General features: G+C 39.5%; 1 protein-coding gene across 2 annotated transcripts in view; it reads right to left on the reverse strand.

Moving 5' to 3' along the window:
- The window catches only part of LOC149449343 (prostaglandin-E(2) 9-reductase-like), a 71,273-nt gene that overhangs the window by 16,084 nt on the left and 35,127 nt on the right, over nucleotides 1-20,062 (reverse strand). Inside the window, exons 6-8 of one of the 2 annotated variants that reach the window (XM_089693372.1) lie at nucleotides 17,703-17,812; nucleotides 5,719-5,884; nucleotides 300-382 (exon numbers count right to left, since the gene is read on the reverse strand). In XM_089693372.1, the coding sequence (XP_089549498.1) occupies nucleotides 300-382; nucleotides 5,719-5,884; nucleotides 17,703-17,812 (359 nt within the window). The remainder of the gene's footprint in view (nucleotides 1-299; nucleotides 383-5,718; nucleotides 5,885-17,702; nucleotides 17,813-20,062) is intronic. The other variant, XM_089693373.1, reaches the window with a different exon arrangement.

Here is a 20,062-nt window from a genome sequence, read left to right on the forward strand (position 1 = left end):
TTAAAATGGCCAAAAAACAATAAAAAGATTCAGATTTCTTAAGCGCCTATGGGATTAGGCACTAAATTCAAGGTTCAGAGATTTCCTGCTGGGTTCACCAAACCGGGATTAAACCCAGCTAGGTTCCTTCATCCCTAGTGGGGTTCGCTGAACTGACAGGCCTGAAACAACTCCTTCTTTTACCTTCTGGTTGTGGCGGTCCTGACACATCCGATTCAGTATGGACAGACATGTTAAAGTTAAACATTACTATAATGATTGACGAAACAAAAAAAAAACCCCTGCTTCCTGTAACTTACAGATCAGCATTTATATAACTTCTGTTCTGGTTCAATCCATCAAGAGTTTTCATCTCTTCATTGCTTAATTCAAATTCAAAGACCTGAAAACAAATGTCAGTCCATAAGCACGCCGTCAATTATGTAATGTTCTAATTCTAAAACTAACAAGCATTTGTAATGATGCGAGATTGTTTAAAGTGGAAATCCAGCCCAAACTTTGCTTTGGTCTTGGTCTTTTGGAAAAGACTTCACCGTGAAATATGAAGGGAGGTGGAGACAATAATCACATAAGTGCATATACCCCAAATCTGGCTGATAATTGGTACGTTGGGTGTCTACATGTGCATATTTGTAACTGATTGGTTTTAAACTTTTAAAATAAATAATTAGAGATGTTTATTGAGCACAGTTTGAGGTAAGTTCTTATTAGATCAGAGGTAGAAGAAGTGAGAGAACTTGTTGTTTTGCCAAGCACTTTTAGGAAAACTGTTTGATTTGAAGATAATGGCATAGTTGATATTTTGATTTTGGGATTTATTTGCAATGATTATTATAAATATATTTTACGGGCTCATGTTTTCATACATTGTCTATATCTCCTGTGTAAATATAGTGGTTGTGTGAATTTTTCTTTATTGTGGAACACTGAATTAAATTGTATAACATGTAAAATCAGCACAGCCCTGTCTGGCAGGGCAGGAGACCTGTTTTTTTTCCACTGCAGTTATGAAATTCTTACAGGTCTTGACCCTCCCCTACCCTATGATTGGACAGTGACTATACAAGGAGCTGACTGATAAGCTGATTTCTCTGTCACTCTGTCCACATCTTTGATCAGCACTTTCACACAAACACTGCAGCACAACTGATTAGCTTCAAGTGCTGTTTCTCCTTCTTCCACTCTGAGCTCAGTGTGCACTGTATAAAAAAGTGACAGGGGTGTATACCTTCCAAACTCTGCCAAAGCCAAAAAAGTTTTAGCTGGAGTTGAGCTTTTTTTAAATTCCTGTGACTGGACAGTGAAAAGAGAAGCAGCAGACTGATGAGCTGATCTCTATTTCAGTCTGCTCTCTCCTATCAACATGCTTCTTGCACTGTAGCACAACTGATTCACTTCTTGTGCTGCTACTTTCTCCCCTGGTACAACTCTGCATTGTAGTCTTTTACTTCTGCATCTTTGGACTACTGGTATCAGGGAATTTCAGTTAGCCAGGATGCCAGTGTTTACTGATCTTCAGCTGTATCCTGTGCCCTGATTGTGTCCAGTATATGGTTCCTGATACTGATCCGGCTCGCCCAGGTCTGATTCTGGATTCTGCATGTACTGTTGCTTAAAAGCTCCATCCACAACTTTGGTTCGAAATATGATTTTGTACCTTGCTGCCTGCTTGCTGCTGACCCTGCCTTCCTATGTGACTACACTTCTACCTCTGATTTGCTTCCACACTGTTACCAAGTGCCTGCACTGGCTGCATTTAGCATCAGCCTCCAGTCATTCCTATGTTTTCCTACCAAAAGCTCACTGGAAATGATAATGGACTCCACCTTCTGAATCTACGAGGCAATCAGAGTTCCCCTTTAACCTCCACTGGTTCTTCTAGCAGTGCTGCTGTACCTGACCAGATGTTCTGCTACATCTTTTAAGTCTGCATCTCCAGCCCAAGGTTCTGCCATCAACATCTACTGGCACTCATGTTCCTCCTGTCTGTCCCTTGGCAATACCTGTCTCACTTCAAGTGGTGCTTGGGCCGGAGATTTAAGGCAGGCCAACCTCTTCATTTTAGTTTTCTATTAGGTACACAACAACTGGTGAATATCAGGCCAAGGCTCAACATTTGACCTCTCCTTCCTCTTAGCTCACCCAAGGACCTCCCTATCCTGCCCATCAACTTCCAGAATAGTCACTCTCACTGAAACCCTGATTTCTACTTTCTGTTGGTATGCGTCAACTTACAATAAAAAAACAGACAATGATTAATGTGAAAGTGAATACATGCATCAGCATCTAACACAGTGTTTATGAGAGATACAAAGTAACATTGTTCTTTTCTGCTTCATTCATCTATAGATCAAGGGGATCAGTGTTAATATACACATGTATGATGTCAACTCAAGCAACCTGACAAGCAAAAAAAAATTGTCCCTGTTCAACTTCTTAATAACCCTTTTTACCCTAATCAGCTTTAATTAACTCCTTCTTTCCCTTCTACCCCTATTTTTTCCCAATGATTCTTTTTGTTTATTTTTACTTTTCTAACCATTAATATTTAAATTTTGTTAATTTTTATTTGTTTTGTTTATTAATGTTTATGTGTTGCATTAAAAATGTGCAAAATTTTAAATAAGCCTATGTTTAATTTGTAAATAACTTTGAAAATCAAAATATCAAATTACACTATATTGCCAAAAATATTGGGATGCCTGCTTTTACACACACATGAACTTTAATAGCATCCCAGTCTTAGTCCGTAGGGTTCAATATTGAGTTAGCCCACCCTTTGCAGATATAACAGCTTCAACTATTCTGGGAAGGCTGTCCTCAAGGTTTAGGAGTGTGTCTATGGGAATATTTGACCATTCTTCCAGAAGCGCATTTGGCTCACAGTCTCCGCTCTATTTCATCCCAAAGGTGTTCTATCAGGTTGAGATCAGGACTCTGTGCAGGTCAGTTCCTCCACCCCAAACTCCCTCATCTATGTCTTTATGGACCTTGCTGTGTACACTGGTGCGCAGTCATGTTGAAACAGGAAGGGACCATCCCAAAACTGTTCCCATAAAGTTGGGAGCATGAAAATGTCCAAAATGTCTTGGTATGCTGACGCATTAAGAGTTCCCCTCACTGGAACTAAGGGGCCAACTTCTGAAAAATAACCCCACACCATAATCCCCCCTCCACAAAACTTTAGACTTGGCACAATACAGGCAGGAAGGCAAGTATTGTTCTCCTGGCAACCGCCAAACCCAGACACATCCATTAAATTGCAAGGCAGAGAAATGTGATTTGTCACTCCAGAGAACACATCTCCACTTCTCTAGCGTGCAGTGGTGACTTGCTTTACACCCCTGCACCTGCCGTTTTGTGTTGCACTTGGTGGTGTAAGGCTTGAATGCAACTTCTCAGCCATGGAAACCCATTCCATAAAGCTCTCTATGCGCTGTTGTTGTGCTAATCTGAAGGCCACACAAAGTTTGGAGGTCTTTAGCTATTGACTCTGCAGACAGTTGGAGATGTCTGCTCACTATGCACTTCAGCACGCGCTGACCCCGCTCTGTCATTTTACGTGGCCTACCACTTCATGGCTGAGGGGCTGTTGTTCTCAGTTGCTTCCACTTTGTTATAATACCACTAACAGTTGACCGTGGAATATATAGTAGCAAGAAAATTTCATGGATGGACTTATTGCACAGGTGGCAACCTATCATGGTACCACGCTTGAATTCACTGAGCTCCTGAGAGCGACCCATTCTTTCACAAATGTTTGTAGAAGCAGTCTGCATGCCTAGGTGCTTGATTTTATACACCTGTGTTCATGGAGGTGATTGGAACACCTGAATCCAAAGATTTGGAGGGTTGGCCCAATACTTTTGGCAATATAGTGTATATACAGTGGGGCAAAAAAGTATTTAGTCAGCCACCAATTGTGCAAGTTCTCCCACTTAAAAAGATGAGAGAGGCCTGTAATTGGCATCGTAGGTAGACCTCAACTATGAGAGACAAAATGAGAAAATAAATCCAGACAATCACATTGGCTGATTTGGAAAGAATTTATTTACAAATTATGGTGGAAAATAAGTATTTGGTCACCTACAAACAAGCAAGATTTCTGGCTCTCACAGACCTGTACCTTCGTCTTTAAGAGGCTCCTCTGTCCTGCACTCATTACCTGTATCAATAGCACCTGTTTGAACTTGTTATCAGTATAAAAGACACCTGTCCACAACCTCAAATAGTCACACTCCAAACTCCACTATGGTGAAGACCAAAGAGCTGTCGAAGGACACCAGAAACAAAATTGTAGACCTGCACCAGGCTGGGAAGACTGAATCTGCAATAGGCAAGCAGCTTGGTGTGAACAAATGCTAGAGAGCATTTGGATGATCCAGAAGAGGATTGGGAGAATGTCATATGGTCAGATGAAACCAAAATAGAACTGTTTGGTAGAAACACAACTCGTCGTGTTTGGAGGAGAGAGAATGCTGAGTTGCATCCAAAGAACACCATACCTACTGTGAAGCATGGGAGTAGCAACATCATGCTTTGGGGCTGTTTCTCTGCAAAGGGACCAGGACGACTGATCCTTGTACAGGACAGAATGAATGGGGCCATGTATCGTGAGATTTTGAGTGCAAACCCCCTTCCATCAGCAAGGATATTGAAGATGAAACGTGGCTGGGTCTTCCAACATGACAATGATCCCAAACATACCGCCCGGGCAACGAAGGAATGGTTTCGTAAGAAGCATTTCAAGGTCCTGGAGTGGCCTAGCCAGTCTCCAGATCTCAACCCCATAGAAAACCTTTGGAGGGAGTTGAAAGTCCGTGTTGCACAGCGACAGCCCCAAAACATCACTGCTCTAGAGGAGATCTGCATGGAGGAATGGGCCAACATACCAGCAACAGTGTGTGCCAACCTTGTGAAGACTTACAGGAAACGTTTGACCTCTGTCATTGCCAACAAAGGATATATAACAAAGTATTGAGATGAACTTTTGATATTGACCAAATACTTATTTTCCACCATAATTTGCAAATAAATTCTTTCCAAATCAGGAAATGTGATTGTCTGGATTTTTTTCTCATTTTGTCTCTCATAGTTGAGGTCTACCTATGATGCCAATTACAGGCCTCTCTCATCTTTTTAAGTGGGAGAACTTGCACAATTGGTAGCTGACTAAATACTTTTTTGCCCCACTGTATGTATTGCTTTGATATCTTAGGCCTGGTTCAAACCTATGCATTTTTGGTGCTTTATGCGGAAACACACTAAAATTTAACATGGTTTCTTGTGGGACACGTTCACAACTATGCTTTTTTCAGCTGCTGCATTTTTGGAAAGGGTCAAAGACTTTTTTAAATGCAAAATGGTGCATTTTTGGTTCAATAGACTTTAATGGAGAAGAAAAACATATACTGCTTTTTTAATGCTTTTTTATGTGTTTTGCATTTTTTAATCTGCCCAACAACAAATAGTAAAAAAAAAAAAAAACAAAACACAAAACGCATGAAAAACGCATCATAAATGCAAACTGCATCGGAAAAAACACTGCAGAAACAGATCAAAATGAAACTGCATTGGTGCAAACTAGGCTTTATAGCTAAGTAAACAGCAGATGTAGAAATTGCTGTGGTCTGAAGGAAATGTACAGGTGTGAAAGCTGAACTGCTTAAATATTGCGCAAAGTACAAGTATGCTGCTGACAATAACTGCAATACAAACCTTCAAGTTCTGTTTGATCCTCTCTGGCTTGAAGCTTTTAGCAAGGACAACAACCTCCTTCTGCAACAAGTGCCTCATCACTACTTCTGCTGGAGTTCGGCCACGTTTTTTAGCGATAGCATTAAGTACAGGGTCTTCTAGCAGGACAGGTGCGCTTTGATCAATCCTGAAAGAAATACAATTATCCTTAAAGTGGTTCTAAAGCCAGAAGGTTTTTTACCTTCATGCATTCTATGCATGAAAGTAACAAACCGTTAGTGTGCAGCTGCCCCCTCAGCACCCCTTTATACTCACCTGAGCCCAATGCGCATGAGATCAGAAGCTCTTCCAGGTCTCTGCCTCCCAATTGGCTCTCATTGCTGTCAATCACAGCCAGTGAAGAGGGAGTGAGGGGCGGGGTTAAGCTGTGCTCTCTGTGTCTCATAGACACACAGAGGTGGCTCAGGAATGAACACACAGCTGGCCATGGAACAGCTGAAAAGCCAATTGTCCCATTACTTTTGGTCCTTTAACAAGTGGGAGGCACATATGCAAACTGTTGTAATTCCTACACCATTCACCTGATTTAGATGTAAATACCCTCAAATTAAAGCTGACAGTCTGCAGTTAAAGCACATCATGTTCATTTCATTTCAAATCCATTGTGATGGTGTATGGAGCCAAAAATGTTAGAATTGTGTTGATGCCCCAATATTTATGGACCTGACTGTAACATCATGGAATATTCTAGCGCTGACATGCCAAGACTGTGCCAGACAAGAGACGCAAAAGTAGCTTAAAGGTAAACTAGCATAAGATATTTATTTCATGTTAAATACATGCATGCAGGGGCTGACTGACCATTTGGAGACTTGGGCACTGCCCGAGGGCCCGGAGTCAGTAGGGGGCCCCATGAGATGCCCATAGTACCTTTTTCATAGGATTTTTTGAGTTTGGGCAAGGACACAGGGGCCCCATGATCCCCTATTGCCCAGGGGCCCCATGAGTTGTCAGTCTGCCCCTGTATGCATGCTACATACCATGTAACTGTAGCACGTACACTGATTTATTAATGTTGACAAAGATCACACTGACAATGTCTTTGTCTGATTTTCTCTCCGAAAGGAAGGCACTAGCTTTGTACAAGCATCATTCTGAGTTAGTATTTACTTCCAGGGCTTAAATGATGGCTTTGAGATGACATACAAATAATGGTGTTTATGTAATTTTTTTGGCTCATATTTGTTCACAAACATCTAAAAAAACCCTTTCTCAACCTTTTAACCCCAGAGGAACCCTTAAAATAATTCCCAGATGTCAGCGAATCCTTGCTATAATGAATACATTGACAGCTCAAACTACAAAAGAGCCAAGAGTAAGTTGATGATATAATAAATATCATAATAAGAAAAGATATGCCCATAGTGTAGTAACTTTGAAATATTTATTGCAGAAATCCGAGTTAAAACACAACAAGATTATATACAGGGCAGGTAAAGCAATGTGGATTGACCGTCCAAGTTTAAAGGTGGCCACTGGAGCTCCACGTTGCTCTGGCGGCGTGACGTCACGGCGTTACTGGCTCCTCCTTACATGTTTCGTGCACCCGCAAATCATCTGAGGGGAGTGTCAGTAACACCTATCCGCGTGCCGTCTATTTTTGTCCACGATGGCGCATGCGCATTGAACATGCGCCATCTTGGAGTAGACCTGGTCTTGTGCGCAGACGCGACTAAGCGGGCACCATTTTTCAATTCAAGCAAACTCACACGACAATACGAGGTGTCAGAAGTATGTGAAATATCTAAAATGTGATGGATATATAGATACAATGAGGAATCAAAACATCAGGGAAAAACCCTTACTGACAGCATATGAGCGTTACAATTCATAATGTATACCTATGGAAAAATGTGACATTAGGTCTTTAGTACTGAAACATATAAGGATATATATATAATCTCCAAGAACTGCAGGGAGATCAAAAGTAGAACTTCAAAAAGAAGACATTAATCCCTAAAAACAATATTCCATATGTGTATATAAAACAATATAAAAATAAAAGAAATATTAAAATTAAATTGAATATATAAATATATAAAAACCTTATATACCTGAAGTGAGAATTAGTCTATGTGGTAAATGAGCGTAATATACACAAATTTAAAATGAATAATAAGGAGGAGGTACTAAAACACGTGTATGTAAAAATGTAAAAATGACAATATATATTTAAGAGGATATTAATAAAGATGTTGAATCTGTTGTGTAGAATAGAATGGGGTAGAATTCTATCTCATTCTATTCATTATGTATTTAGCAGTAATGGTAGCAAAGAAGTGACTATATTGTTGGAGGGAATAACTATTATTGATGTAACAATTTATATCAATATCAATATTATGGCCGTATGGATGCATTGTATGGAGCTCATATATCCAGCACGTCTCAAGTTGTGAGACAGCTCTTAGCTTATTAGTACCCTGCCAGTGGGGTTGTACCATATCTATCCCTATAAATTGTAGTGGGGATGGATCTATTTTATGTTTCCTCCTGTAGTGATGTGACAAAGAATGTTCCTTATAGCCTTTTTTTAATGTTGTTGACATGTTCTCTTTGCCTATCCCTAAGGTGTCTGGTGGTACGTCCTATGTATTGAAGATTACAAGGGCATTGCAGGAGGTACACCACATTTTTACTATTACATGTAATGCACTTATCTATATTATAGGCCCTTCCCGTTACTTGTGAAGTGAAGGAAGTTGTTTTATGTTTTCTGCTGTTATTCACTGTGCATACAATGCACTTATTACAAGGAAAAAATCCTATTAGTTTGTTAAAAATGGTAATTCTCTCTGGTGGACTAATGACATTAGGTGCCACTCGGTGGCGAAGAGCTGTTGCTTTCCTGAATATAATTTCCGCTTTTTCTGGTAGGATTTTTGAGAGAATTGGATCTGTTTTCAACACGTTCCAATTTCTATAGATTGTGCGGTTGATGGCTCTGTATTGCATAGAGTATGTAGTTACAAATGGACATACTTGGGACTGTTTTTGTTTGTTCTTATCCCTCAGTAACTCAGTCCTGTCGACCTTTGCTACTAATTGAATAATGTCATCTAAATTTTTTGAGGCATATCCTTTTTCAAGAAATTTATGTTTCAGGTTTTGGGCCTGTGTGTGATATGTCTCAAGGTCCGTACAGTTCCTCCTGATTCTTAAAAACTGTCCCTTTGGTATGTTGGCTGACGGGGAAACCCAAAACTCATGGGTTCCAGTAACATTTTGACTGCTGAAGCCGGATTGAAAAGTAGATGTTTATTATACAAGCATGTAGCTAGACCTCCATGCAGGGAGAGCAGAACAATACATGGTGTTGGATTCAAAGTTATGCTCTAATCTAACTAGGGCTTTCTAATACAATTTATATGCTCTACAGTGGGTGGTACCTAGCTATCTGATCTTTCTTTGAAGAGTCATCTGTGTCTTTGGTGTAACTCATTGAGATGCGAATAGTTATCTACATGTTATTGTTACTTCCATTGTCCTTTGGGTTTAGCAGGATGTCAAAGAAGTCTGGTCATGGTCATTAAAAAGTTTGAGAGGAGTACATGCATCTATGCATAAACCCCTAAAACAATCACACAGCTGTATAAAGCTCTATTCATTGTAACTGTGTCATTGTGAAGACCAAGACAAGGATAGAGAGAGATAAAGAACTAAATCAATATTTATATCTAGAAATGGTTGCTCCATTTTCCCTTACAATCCCTCCTCTTGGACATCATATTGTCCAAACAATTATCCCTTCATAAAAAGAAATTTGAGAAACATATTTACTTTACAATTCCTCCCCTCCTTTAAATTCTCATACATCTCACTTTGTTTGCCTAATATTTCTTTCTAGTCCATATTTCTCCTGATTTACACATCCAATTTACTTCTGCAGAAAAATCTAATTTTGCTTCACAAAGGCTGAAAAATGCAAAACATTAAACAAAAATTAAAAATCAAAAAGTCTAAAAAAAACTGTGTGTTGGGCTAACTGTTTATGAACGCCAAGTCTGTAGTTGATTCCTCCAATGTATCCTTGACAGCTAGTCCTCCATAAGACTGTACTGCAACACCTAAGAACTCATACAATGTTCATACATAATATTTTCTTCAGGACCATCGCAGTCCACATGACAAGAAACGTCCGGTAGGTGTGCAGATCTGCTGCAATTATAGCAAATTGAGCTTTGACTTCTATTCATGGACAGCTGAAATGATAAGTGGAAATGTTCTTCAGATACTTAAAAGTTTTGAAACCACTTTTCTCCATCACTGTTGTTCGTGGCTGATGTCAAGAAGTCCAGGAATAAGGGAGGATATTTTTGAAGATGGCGTCATTCAGATTGCTAGTCCAACATTAGGTATTTAACAAAAATGCCCATGAAGCCATGGCGTTTTTATTTTTCTGCCGAAGTAAATCTGTGTTATAGAGACAATAAGACCTAGAAGAAAAGAAAGGAAATCCATCTTAATACGAGGAGAAACCATTCTCACTTTGTATAATGTGTTACTCAGTCGTCATCCAAACTTAACTACACTATTCATAATTCAATCATAAACAATCGGCCATCTTAAAAAGGGCCTATCATGTATGGCTGGGATCAGTGACCAGGAACATGTAAGCACAGAGACAGGAGACTTGGAGAGCACAGAATACAGGACTTAGAAGAATGGCAGGAGGACAGTTCAGCACTGGGGCACTGGTCTTAAAATCAAGCAGGACACAAAATGCTAGTAAGAAACATTTGTAGCACTGGGGATCAGGGCTCACAGGGAATGCAGGCACACAGGATACAGCTGATATATCAAGGATTCTAAGACCGGAAGGATACCCAACAGTATCATCTGGGGAGAACACAGCATGTCCGCACATGCAACAAGGGCGAGGGCCCTTGTAAGGGCCGAGGCGCAGAGTCTAAGGAACTGCCTTGTCTTCTCCAGAGCTCTTGAAGGTAGAGATGGGTTTGCTGCAGACAGTCCCCAGGTTGCGGTCCTTGTACTCACCCAGGCAGGAAGCTACTGGGAATTACTAACTGATAAATAAGAACCCCTTGCAGTGATGAGGCACAGGGATCACTGGACAGTTGGGAGCTCAGTTCAAGCTGACATGCATAGAAACACACAGACACTGGGAACAGAAAACTAGGAGTAGGTAGTAAAGCAAGCAAACAAACAGGAGTCTCTAAGAGCAGATAGAGATGTACGGTGACACCAAACAGGAAACAGGATTGAAACACATTCGGAGACACAGAGACAATCTGCTAGGACCTTTAAGGTGTAAAGCCTGAGGCAATGAGCCACATTAGAATGAGAAGAGATGGCCTGGCTGGGTTCATTAAATCATCAGCAGGAGGTTAAGCAGCCTTAAACACAAGTCTTGTGGGACAATAGGCAACAGCAGAACCTTATAATTTAAAGTCATGGAACTACATGTACCAGCATACCCCTGCTGCTCTTTGGAAATAGAGGAGACAGATCTGAAGAAAAGCTGAAGACCCTGACATAGCTTTAATTTAAAATCTTGACAATATCTAACTGAGCTTAACAATCAATATAGTAACACTAACATACATGAATTATATTTCTTAGGATATTATAGGTGTTAAAATAGAGAAACAATTATTCAACTCAATAGTCAAACTTTCACGATAATATAAAAACTTTATAAGATAGAAAATGCTCAGTTTTATTGTCACTGGTATCAGGGGATTTCTGGCTTTGTCTGGTTCGTTTGGGGACCTCCCTTAGAGTGTTGAACTCGTTAATACCAGAGCCCATACATGTTAGATCAGAACACACAACAAAGAAGATCTAACACCCAATAAATAGGAAAATAGGAACTTCCAAAGAAGGTACAAACTTAACCAACTACACCGATATCAGCTAATGGGGGTGAAACATTTAAGTATTTACAAAAGAAAACAGAGTAATAAAACAAGGAAGAAAACAATTTGGAACAATACTTCCATTGGTTGATTTTTTTTTTTTTTTTTTTTTATGAAGGTTGTGATCTTCCGTTCTGAAAGCCTGAAAGAAGTCCAACCAAGGCATTGATCTAATCTGATGAATAAGCATCAATTACATTTAGTAACAAACATGACACTTTCCTTCTAATAAACCAATGGTTAAAGATCTAACAACAAAACATACAGTACATACTTTTAAAATTTTTCTCTTTTAGTTGTTCTAACAGTGCACTTTTCTAATACCAAAAATTATTGACGTCAAATTAATTATTACCACGTGGATTTTGTTTATGGTATACCATTAAGAAAAAAATTATTATTATACACCATGGTTAAAAATGATCAGCTCAATGTAAACCTTTTAGTAAGCTACCATTCGTGTGCAAGAGTTATACTTCACCATACTGAACACTTGGAAACTTCCAAAACTGTATCTTCTAAAAAACAAACACAAGATAGTGAATACACATAACAATTCCCTATTAACATCTGATTTCCTTTTAGAGTTCACTTGGCTAAGTAAATTTGCATGACCATACAGCTGTTCTCATATACAAACCATGCAATTAACCTGTGTTAAAGAAAAAAAGGGGGGTCAGCACTCGGTGGGCTGTCAGCACCTTAAACATATGAGACAGCACTCCTGATTTTTAAACTTTAAATAAGATCAGTGAAAATGCTTTTTACATGTCACTAATTCTTTTAATATTCCCCTTGACTTTTTATAAATGTTAATAACGGCAATGGGTGTGGCTTAAATGTCCAAACCAATTTTACATGTTTTTTTTTTTTCCTACATTAAATTTATCACATTCCTAAATTGGAAAGTGCAAAACTTCTGCATATTACACTTATAGCTTTACGATTTTAAGTGATTAGTTACCCCAATCATGTCTCAATTTGTTTAAACTTCTAAAAGTCAAAATTCAAAATTTAGTAATTTTAAGGTCAAAATGTGTTTATCTTCTAGATGTTGCCATGACCAACATGGTATTGACTCGTTACCTTTACGTGCAACATCACATCACCTTAAAACATAAGTAACAAAACAAATCATTATGCCACTGATATTGAATCAGTATTGTCAGATATTTTGCTGACAGGGCACTTTAGGCACATTAATACAGTCATCCCAGACAATACAACATACAATCCATGGATCTCACACATCTTAACACAACATACTCTCACAATTAGCTTGCTTAAATTCTAGACACAAATATGAGCACATTTCTCTAATAAGGCTGCATTCTCTCTCTTATATTTTTTTTCTGGACTGTACCTCAAATCTATATATAGATCTCATTATTACCCTTTTTTTTTTTTTTTTTTTTTACATTCTTTCAAGAGTTTAAGGTGAAATTTCCCTTCTAGGGGTACTAAACCCCTGTGTGCCTTGGTTCCATTCCTTGAGGGCTTTAGCCACTCCTGTTCCAAAGTTATATATCATGTACTTTGGCAATCCAGGAGGAGCTCCCGGTGGGATCACACAGATACCCATTTGGGGTGTACACGGTGGTACAATTCCCCATCTCACACGGTGGTGAGACTTCCTCAAGAATTAATCTATTACTAAGCCCCCACGATCAAATGCAAGATACGATATACCTAGATAATGTCAGAATTCATCTATTACTAGGCCCCCACGATCATATGCAAAGATACGATATACCTAGATAATAGCAGGAACCGTATATCTGGCCCCCAATCCTGGCCAAGGATATATACCAGACTATACTATGCATAAATCAGCCACACAGACTGAACAGGGACACCTCAGTCACATAGGCTGAGGGGATTCGGTTATACGGTTATAAAAAAAAATACTTCTTTCTACAAAAAGAGAGACAGTCCACTTATATGTAAAACACATGGCAGTGCATAAAGAGATCAATACAGTACAACCAAAGCAACCAAAATTTCAATAGGAAAAGATTATAGAACTTTTTAGAGAAAGTATAGTATCTGACAGCTCTGTTTCCCTAAAAAGTCTTCCACATCAGTCTATAGACACTGCTGTAGAATAGAAAAGACAGTTCCTCTACTTATGGTGTGACTTTATGGAGAGCCACGCAGAAGAGAAAAAAAGAAGAAAGCTTCATCAATCAAAACTGGTACTAATGTTTCAAGCAGTGCTGTTTTTTAAGCAGCCTGTCACCCATGGCAATGGACCACGTGGCCCCACCACACTTAGTACCTTATCAGTCATACCTCAAGATATTTTGAGGCAGAAGACCCGATCCCTGACCTGCCCAGTCGCCCGGTAACAGGAACTGCAGAGATCCTACCTAACCACACATTGCACCTGAAATAGGGCAAATCATTCAGCAGAACACATTCATGCAAAAGGACAGTAATAAGTAACAGATAGTATGGAAAGTAAAAAGAAAAGAAAAAAATTCAACAGTCAAGGTTCTTGGAAAGGGTACTTTTCCACAACATCGACTTTACAGAAAAAGGCACAGCACAAGGGGAATCATAGTAAGCAGAAAGTTAGCTTACCAATGCCAGCAGAGATGACTTCCCAGGTTGTGCTGTCCTTCTGTGTCTAAACGATGTCTGTAGAGTTTCCCTTTCCGGCTCGAAGGACCAAATTGACGGGGAAACCCAAAACTCATGGGTTCCAGTAACATTTTGACTGCTGAAGCCGGATTGAAAAGTAGATGTTTATTATACAAGCATGTAGCTAGACCTCCATGCAGGGAGAGCAGAACAATACATGGTGTTGGATTCAAAGTTATGCTCTAATCTAACTAGGGCTTTCTAATACAATTTATATGCTCTACAGTGGGTGGTACCTAGCTATCTGATCTTTCTTTGAAGAGTCATCTGTGTCTTTGGTGTAACTCATTGAGATGCGAATAGTTATCTACATGTTATTGTTACTTCCATTGTCCTTTGGGTTTAGCAGGATGTCAAAGAAGTCTGGTCATGGTCATTAAAAAGTTTGAGAGGAGTACATGCATCTATGCATAAAGCCCTAAAACAATCACACAGCTGTATAAAGCTCTATTCATTGTAACTGTGTCATTGTGAAGACCAAGACAAGGATAGAGAGAGATAAAGAACTAAATCAATATTTATATCTAGAAATGGTTGCTCCATTTTCCCTTACATTGGCTAACCAAGTTGGGTGCTGACAACTGCCTAGTGGAATGAAACTATTTCTGTCCGTTTTTTCAAAATAGGAACTGGTTGTGATTCTTCCATTTTTTATTGAATAAAGAGAGATCTAGAAAGTTAATCTCCTTGGTGCTATAGGTGTACGTGAATTCAATTTCCAATTTATTGTCATTTAATGTGCTAATAAAGTTTAATAATGACTGCTCCTCCCCATTCCATAATAAAAATACATCATCAATATACCTTTTGTAAAAAATTAGCTCAGGCCATTCCCTGGCAAAGATTAAAAATTCCTCCCAGTAAGCCATAAATAAATTTGCTAGGCTGTGGGCAAATTTAGCCCCCATTGCAACACCTTTGGTTTGTAGGAAATACTTATGGTCGAACCAAAAGTAGTTATTTTGCATAGCAAACTGTAAAATTTGCAGAATAAAACCGATATGGAGAGGTGATAAGGTGCTGTATGTTTCCAAATAAAACTTGGCTGCTTCCATACCATCAGTGTGTGCAATATTACTATACAGCGAAGTAACATCAGCTGTTACTAAAAAAGTATTGGATGAGATCGTAATATCCTTAATGGCATTCAATACGTGCTTTGTATCGCGTAAGTAGGCAGGAATCTGCGATACTAGTGGCTGCAGGAAGTAATCAATATATTCACCTGCTTTTGAAGCTAGGGACCCTATCCCACTGATAATCGGTCGCCCTGGTGGTCTTGACGGATTCTTATGTATTTTTGGTAGTATGTAAAAGATAGGGAACTTTGATGCTGAAGAACATAGGAAGTCTCTTTCTTTTTTATTAATTACCCCATCTTTAAATCCCTTTTTAATGATGTTCTTCAAACCTTGTTTGAATGCTAGTAGGGGGTCATTCGCTAGAGGAGTATATGTGGTATTGTCCTTAAGTATATTATATGCTTCCTCAATGTAATCGCTTTTATTGAGGATGACCACTCCCCCTCCCTTATCAGCTGGCCTGATGACCAAAGCTTTCCTTTCCAGGAGAAGTTCAATACCTTTTGTAGAGTCGGTTTTAGGGGACTTTTTTATCTTCAGTTCTTCCAGATCTTTTAAGACTAACTCCTTAAATATATTAACATGAGAACGGGGTTGTGGAGGTGGGTTGTATGTAGAGGCTTTTCTTAGAGTGGAGTGGTTAGAGGCACTTCTATTGTTAAGTTCTATGGGGTTAGATAGAAATATCTTTTAAGTGAAAGTTGCCATTTAAAGACTAGATTCTCCTAGTAATCTTTAAAATCTCTATTATATTTTTTCTTTTTCTTAGTTATTTGTTCTTTTTACACATTTTCTAAATAGTTTTTTAACTTATCAGATTCCTTTTTATACTCATCTCTATCCTTATATGGGATGAGTTTTTCTTGTATAAGATTAATCTCTGAATCTAGGTGAGGGTTTTTTTCTTTTTCGGTGTGATCAGAAATTTAGGTAGGTCAATACCAATATTATTAAAGAACTGGAACCACTCTGAAAGGCCTGTGTTATCCATATTATCAGGAGGCACGTCCCATCTGAGTGATTTTATATAACCCTTTACACTGATACCTAACTAAAATCTAGTGGAACCAAATACCTTCAGAAGTCACCTAATTAGTAAATACTGAGTCCACTTGTGTGTAATTTAATCTCAGTATAAATACAGCTGTTCTGTGAAGCCCACAGAGGTTTGTTAGGGAACATTAGTGAACAATCAGTATCATGAAGGCCAAGGAACACACCAGACAGGTCAGGAATAAAGTTGTGGAGAAATTTAAAGCAGGGTTAGGTTATAAAAAAATAAATGTAGGCCAGGCAAGGAGAGCATTAATCAGAGAAGCAGCCAAGAGGCCCATGGTAACTCTGGAGGAGCTGCAGAGATCCACAGCTCAGGTGGGAGAATCTGTCCACAGGACAACTGTTAGTCACGCACTCCACAAATCTGGCCGTTATGGAAGAGTGGCAAGAAGAAAGCCTTTGTCGAAAGAAAGCCATAAGAAGTCTGTTTGCAGTTTGCGAGAAGCTATGCGGGGGATACAGCAAACATGCGGAAGAAAGTGCTCTGGTCAGGTGAGACCAAAATTGAACTTTTTGGCCTAAAAGCAAAACTTTTTGTGGTAGAAAACTAACACGGCACATCACCCTGAACACACCATCCCCACTGTGAAACATGGTGGTGGCAGTATCATGCTGTGGAGATGCTTTCCTTTAGCAAGGACAGGGAAGTTGGTCAGAGTTGATGGGAAGATGGATGGAGCCAAATACAGGGCAATCTTTAAAGAAAACCTGTTAGAGTCTGCAAAAGACTTGAGACTGGGGCGGAGGTTCACTTTCCAGCAGGACAACGACCCTAAACATACAGCCAGAGCTAGAATGGAATGATTTAGGTAAAAGCATATTTATGTGTTAGAATGTCCCAGTCAAAGTCTAGACCTAAATCCAAATGAAAATCTGTGGCAAGACTTGAAAATTGCTCTCCATCCAATCTGACAGAGCTTGAGCTATTTTGCAAAGAAGAATGGGCAAAAATGTCCCTCTCTAGATGTGCAAAGCTGGTAGAGACATGCCCAAAAAGATTTCCAGCTGTAATTGCAGCAAAAGATGGTTCTACAAAGTATTGACTCAGGGGGGCTGAATACAAATGCACACCACATTTTTCATTTATTTGTAAACAATTTTGAAAACCATTCATCATTTTTCTTCCACTTCACAATTATGTGTTACTTTTTGTTGATCTATCACATAAAATCCCAATAAAATATTTTTACAACTTTTGGTTGTAACATGACAAAATATGGAAAATTTATAAGGGTATGAATCCTTTTTCAAGGCACTGTATGTTAATGATAAAGTAACTCCTTACCAGTTTTGATCTCGGGTGGAGCCCAGAACTCCGTAGGCCACCAGCTTGATGTCATGTGACTTGCAGAGTTCCCGCATCTTGTGCTGGTTTAAGTATATATGGCACTCTACCTGGATATGGAAGAAGGCAGCAACATTTCATAATCATATTAAATGTGATTCAAAGAGATTCGTGTATGTTTGCTGGTATTAAAATATTTGATTTCATATTCCGGAAGGAGCCTGACCATGGCATGGAGTGAGAGCCCGATGTGAGGGCTTTCAGCTCACAACTACCTCCGTGTCCTGCCTATCAAAGAAATGCCCAAGGAGAGCAAGACTCACCAGTGAGAGGGGTGGTCTTGGTGGAGGAGCGCGGTCCCCACGGAGCGGTAGAGGAGACACTTGGTGCGAATCGGCTGTGGAGGTTGGGTGGACCAGGGATCTCCCAGAGAGGCGGCTGCTGCAGCGGGATCGCCGCACTTTCAGTCCGGTGCCGTATACTTCCCGGAGCTTGGAGTACGCATGTGACCCACCGCAAGGAAGCACTGGGAGGTGGGGAAGCCGGCCGGCGTTCTCTGAGGGAAGGAGACGTTGGATCCCCCCTTCTCATATAAGGGACTGTGGCTGCCAGGTTCCCACTGAAGACAGGAGAACCCCTCCTCTGCAACTTGCCTGAACTACTGAAACCCCCCAAAGGAAAGTAATCTAAGCCGCCTCACCCAGGAGAAAGTGAAGAAGGCGACAGGAGGGTGAGTGAGAGCGGCAGACTGCTGTGATGGAAGGAATGTGGGGGAATAGAGTTGTGCTGTAAAATTAAAGGGGGGGTTCACCCAGGGGGTCTAAAGGAAGAGAGAGGAAGGAGAAGGAAATAACAGAAAGGAGTGGAAGGAGAATAAAATAAAAACAAATAAAGACCCAGAAGAAGTGGAACTTGGCAGAGGAGATTAGGAGAGGGGGGGAGAGGAAAAGAAGAAAGTAGAGAGAAATTCCCCTGGAAGATTATAAAATTGATCATAACTTGGATATTTAGTTTAAAAAATAAATCTTCAGAATCCGGAAAAATTTAAAAAAATTGCGGACAATAAGAAAAATAAAGTGCCTAAAGGAGGTGGGCCTAAGGCTTCCCAAACAGGCTCAATTAAAAAATATATACCCTCACAGGAGAAACAGACCCCAGAAAGACAACAGGGAATATCTGAAAGGAGTGAGATGGAAATCAGTGTTGGAGAAAACTCCAGACTATCCCTAGGAATAGCCAATAGTAGTCAATAAATGGAAGAAGAAGTGGGGATGGAAAATGTAGAAGAACAAGAGCTCACAGCTGGCCACTAAAACAAAAATAGCAGAAATGTTTAAAGGACTTGAGAAATCTATAAAACAAGAAATGTCGAAAATGCACAAAGACCTGGGGCAAATATTATTAAGAGTGGAGGAGACGGAAGAAAAAGTGGATAAACATACCCAAATTAATCAGAAGTTAGAAAAACGGACGATAGAAACAAGAAAAGAACAAAGAAATCTACTATATATAATAGAAGATCAGGAGAATAGAGATAGGAGATGTAACCTAAGGATACGAGGTCTTCCAGAGATCTCTCAAGGAGAAGATCTAATGGGAATAATAAGGAAAATGCTGAATACTATAATGGACAGACCTACATCAGAGACTCTTAAAATGGACAGAGTATATAGAATAGGAAGACATCAACAAGAAGGCAGAAAAGATAATCCGAGAGTTGTGCAATTTCATAACTATCGAGATAAAGAAGAAATTTGGAAGAAGATAAAAGGAAGAACAGTGATAAAATATGGAGAAATAAATATACAGATTTTTGCTGATCTAGCAACAGAAACACTGATAAGAAGGAGATCTCTGAAACCATTATTAGAGCTGATGAGAAAGCAGAATATTCGATACAGCTGGGGATTCTCGGCGTGTTTAAATGGATGGAAAAACGGTCGTTCAGCAAGATTGAGATATCCTGAAGACTTGAGTGACTTTTGTGAGAGACTTGATTTACAGAAAATGGATATTCCTGGGTGGGAAGTAGAAGAAGGGGAGATATGGGCTAAAGAAAAAGAGCGATGGCAGGTAGTGTTAAGAAGGAATAGAGAGTAGAAATAGTAAAAAGGATCAAGACGGGAGGAAGGGGGGAAATTGAATGAATTGTTTTTTCTCTTCTTCATTATCTCCCTCTATTTCTGCCTCCTTCTTAGGATCTTTGAGTTTTTTCTTTTTTAAGTAAGGCTGGACACGGAGGTTTAGGTATGAATACTGGAGGGACGTACATGGTTAGAGTTTCACTCTAAAGTCGAATCAAAGGTGGGGTTAGGACCACAAATTATTGATAGGCAAGAAAGTAGCCTAAAAGGGGATGG

Source organism: Staurois parvus, unplaced genomic scaffold, assembly GCF_062004578.1.
Source record: "Staurois parvus isolate SC_StPar_1 unplaced genomic scaffold, SC_StPar_1.0 ptg000629l, whole genome shotgun sequence".
NCBI lineage: Eukaryota > Metazoa > Chordata > Amphibia > Anura > Ranidae > Staurois > Staurois parvus.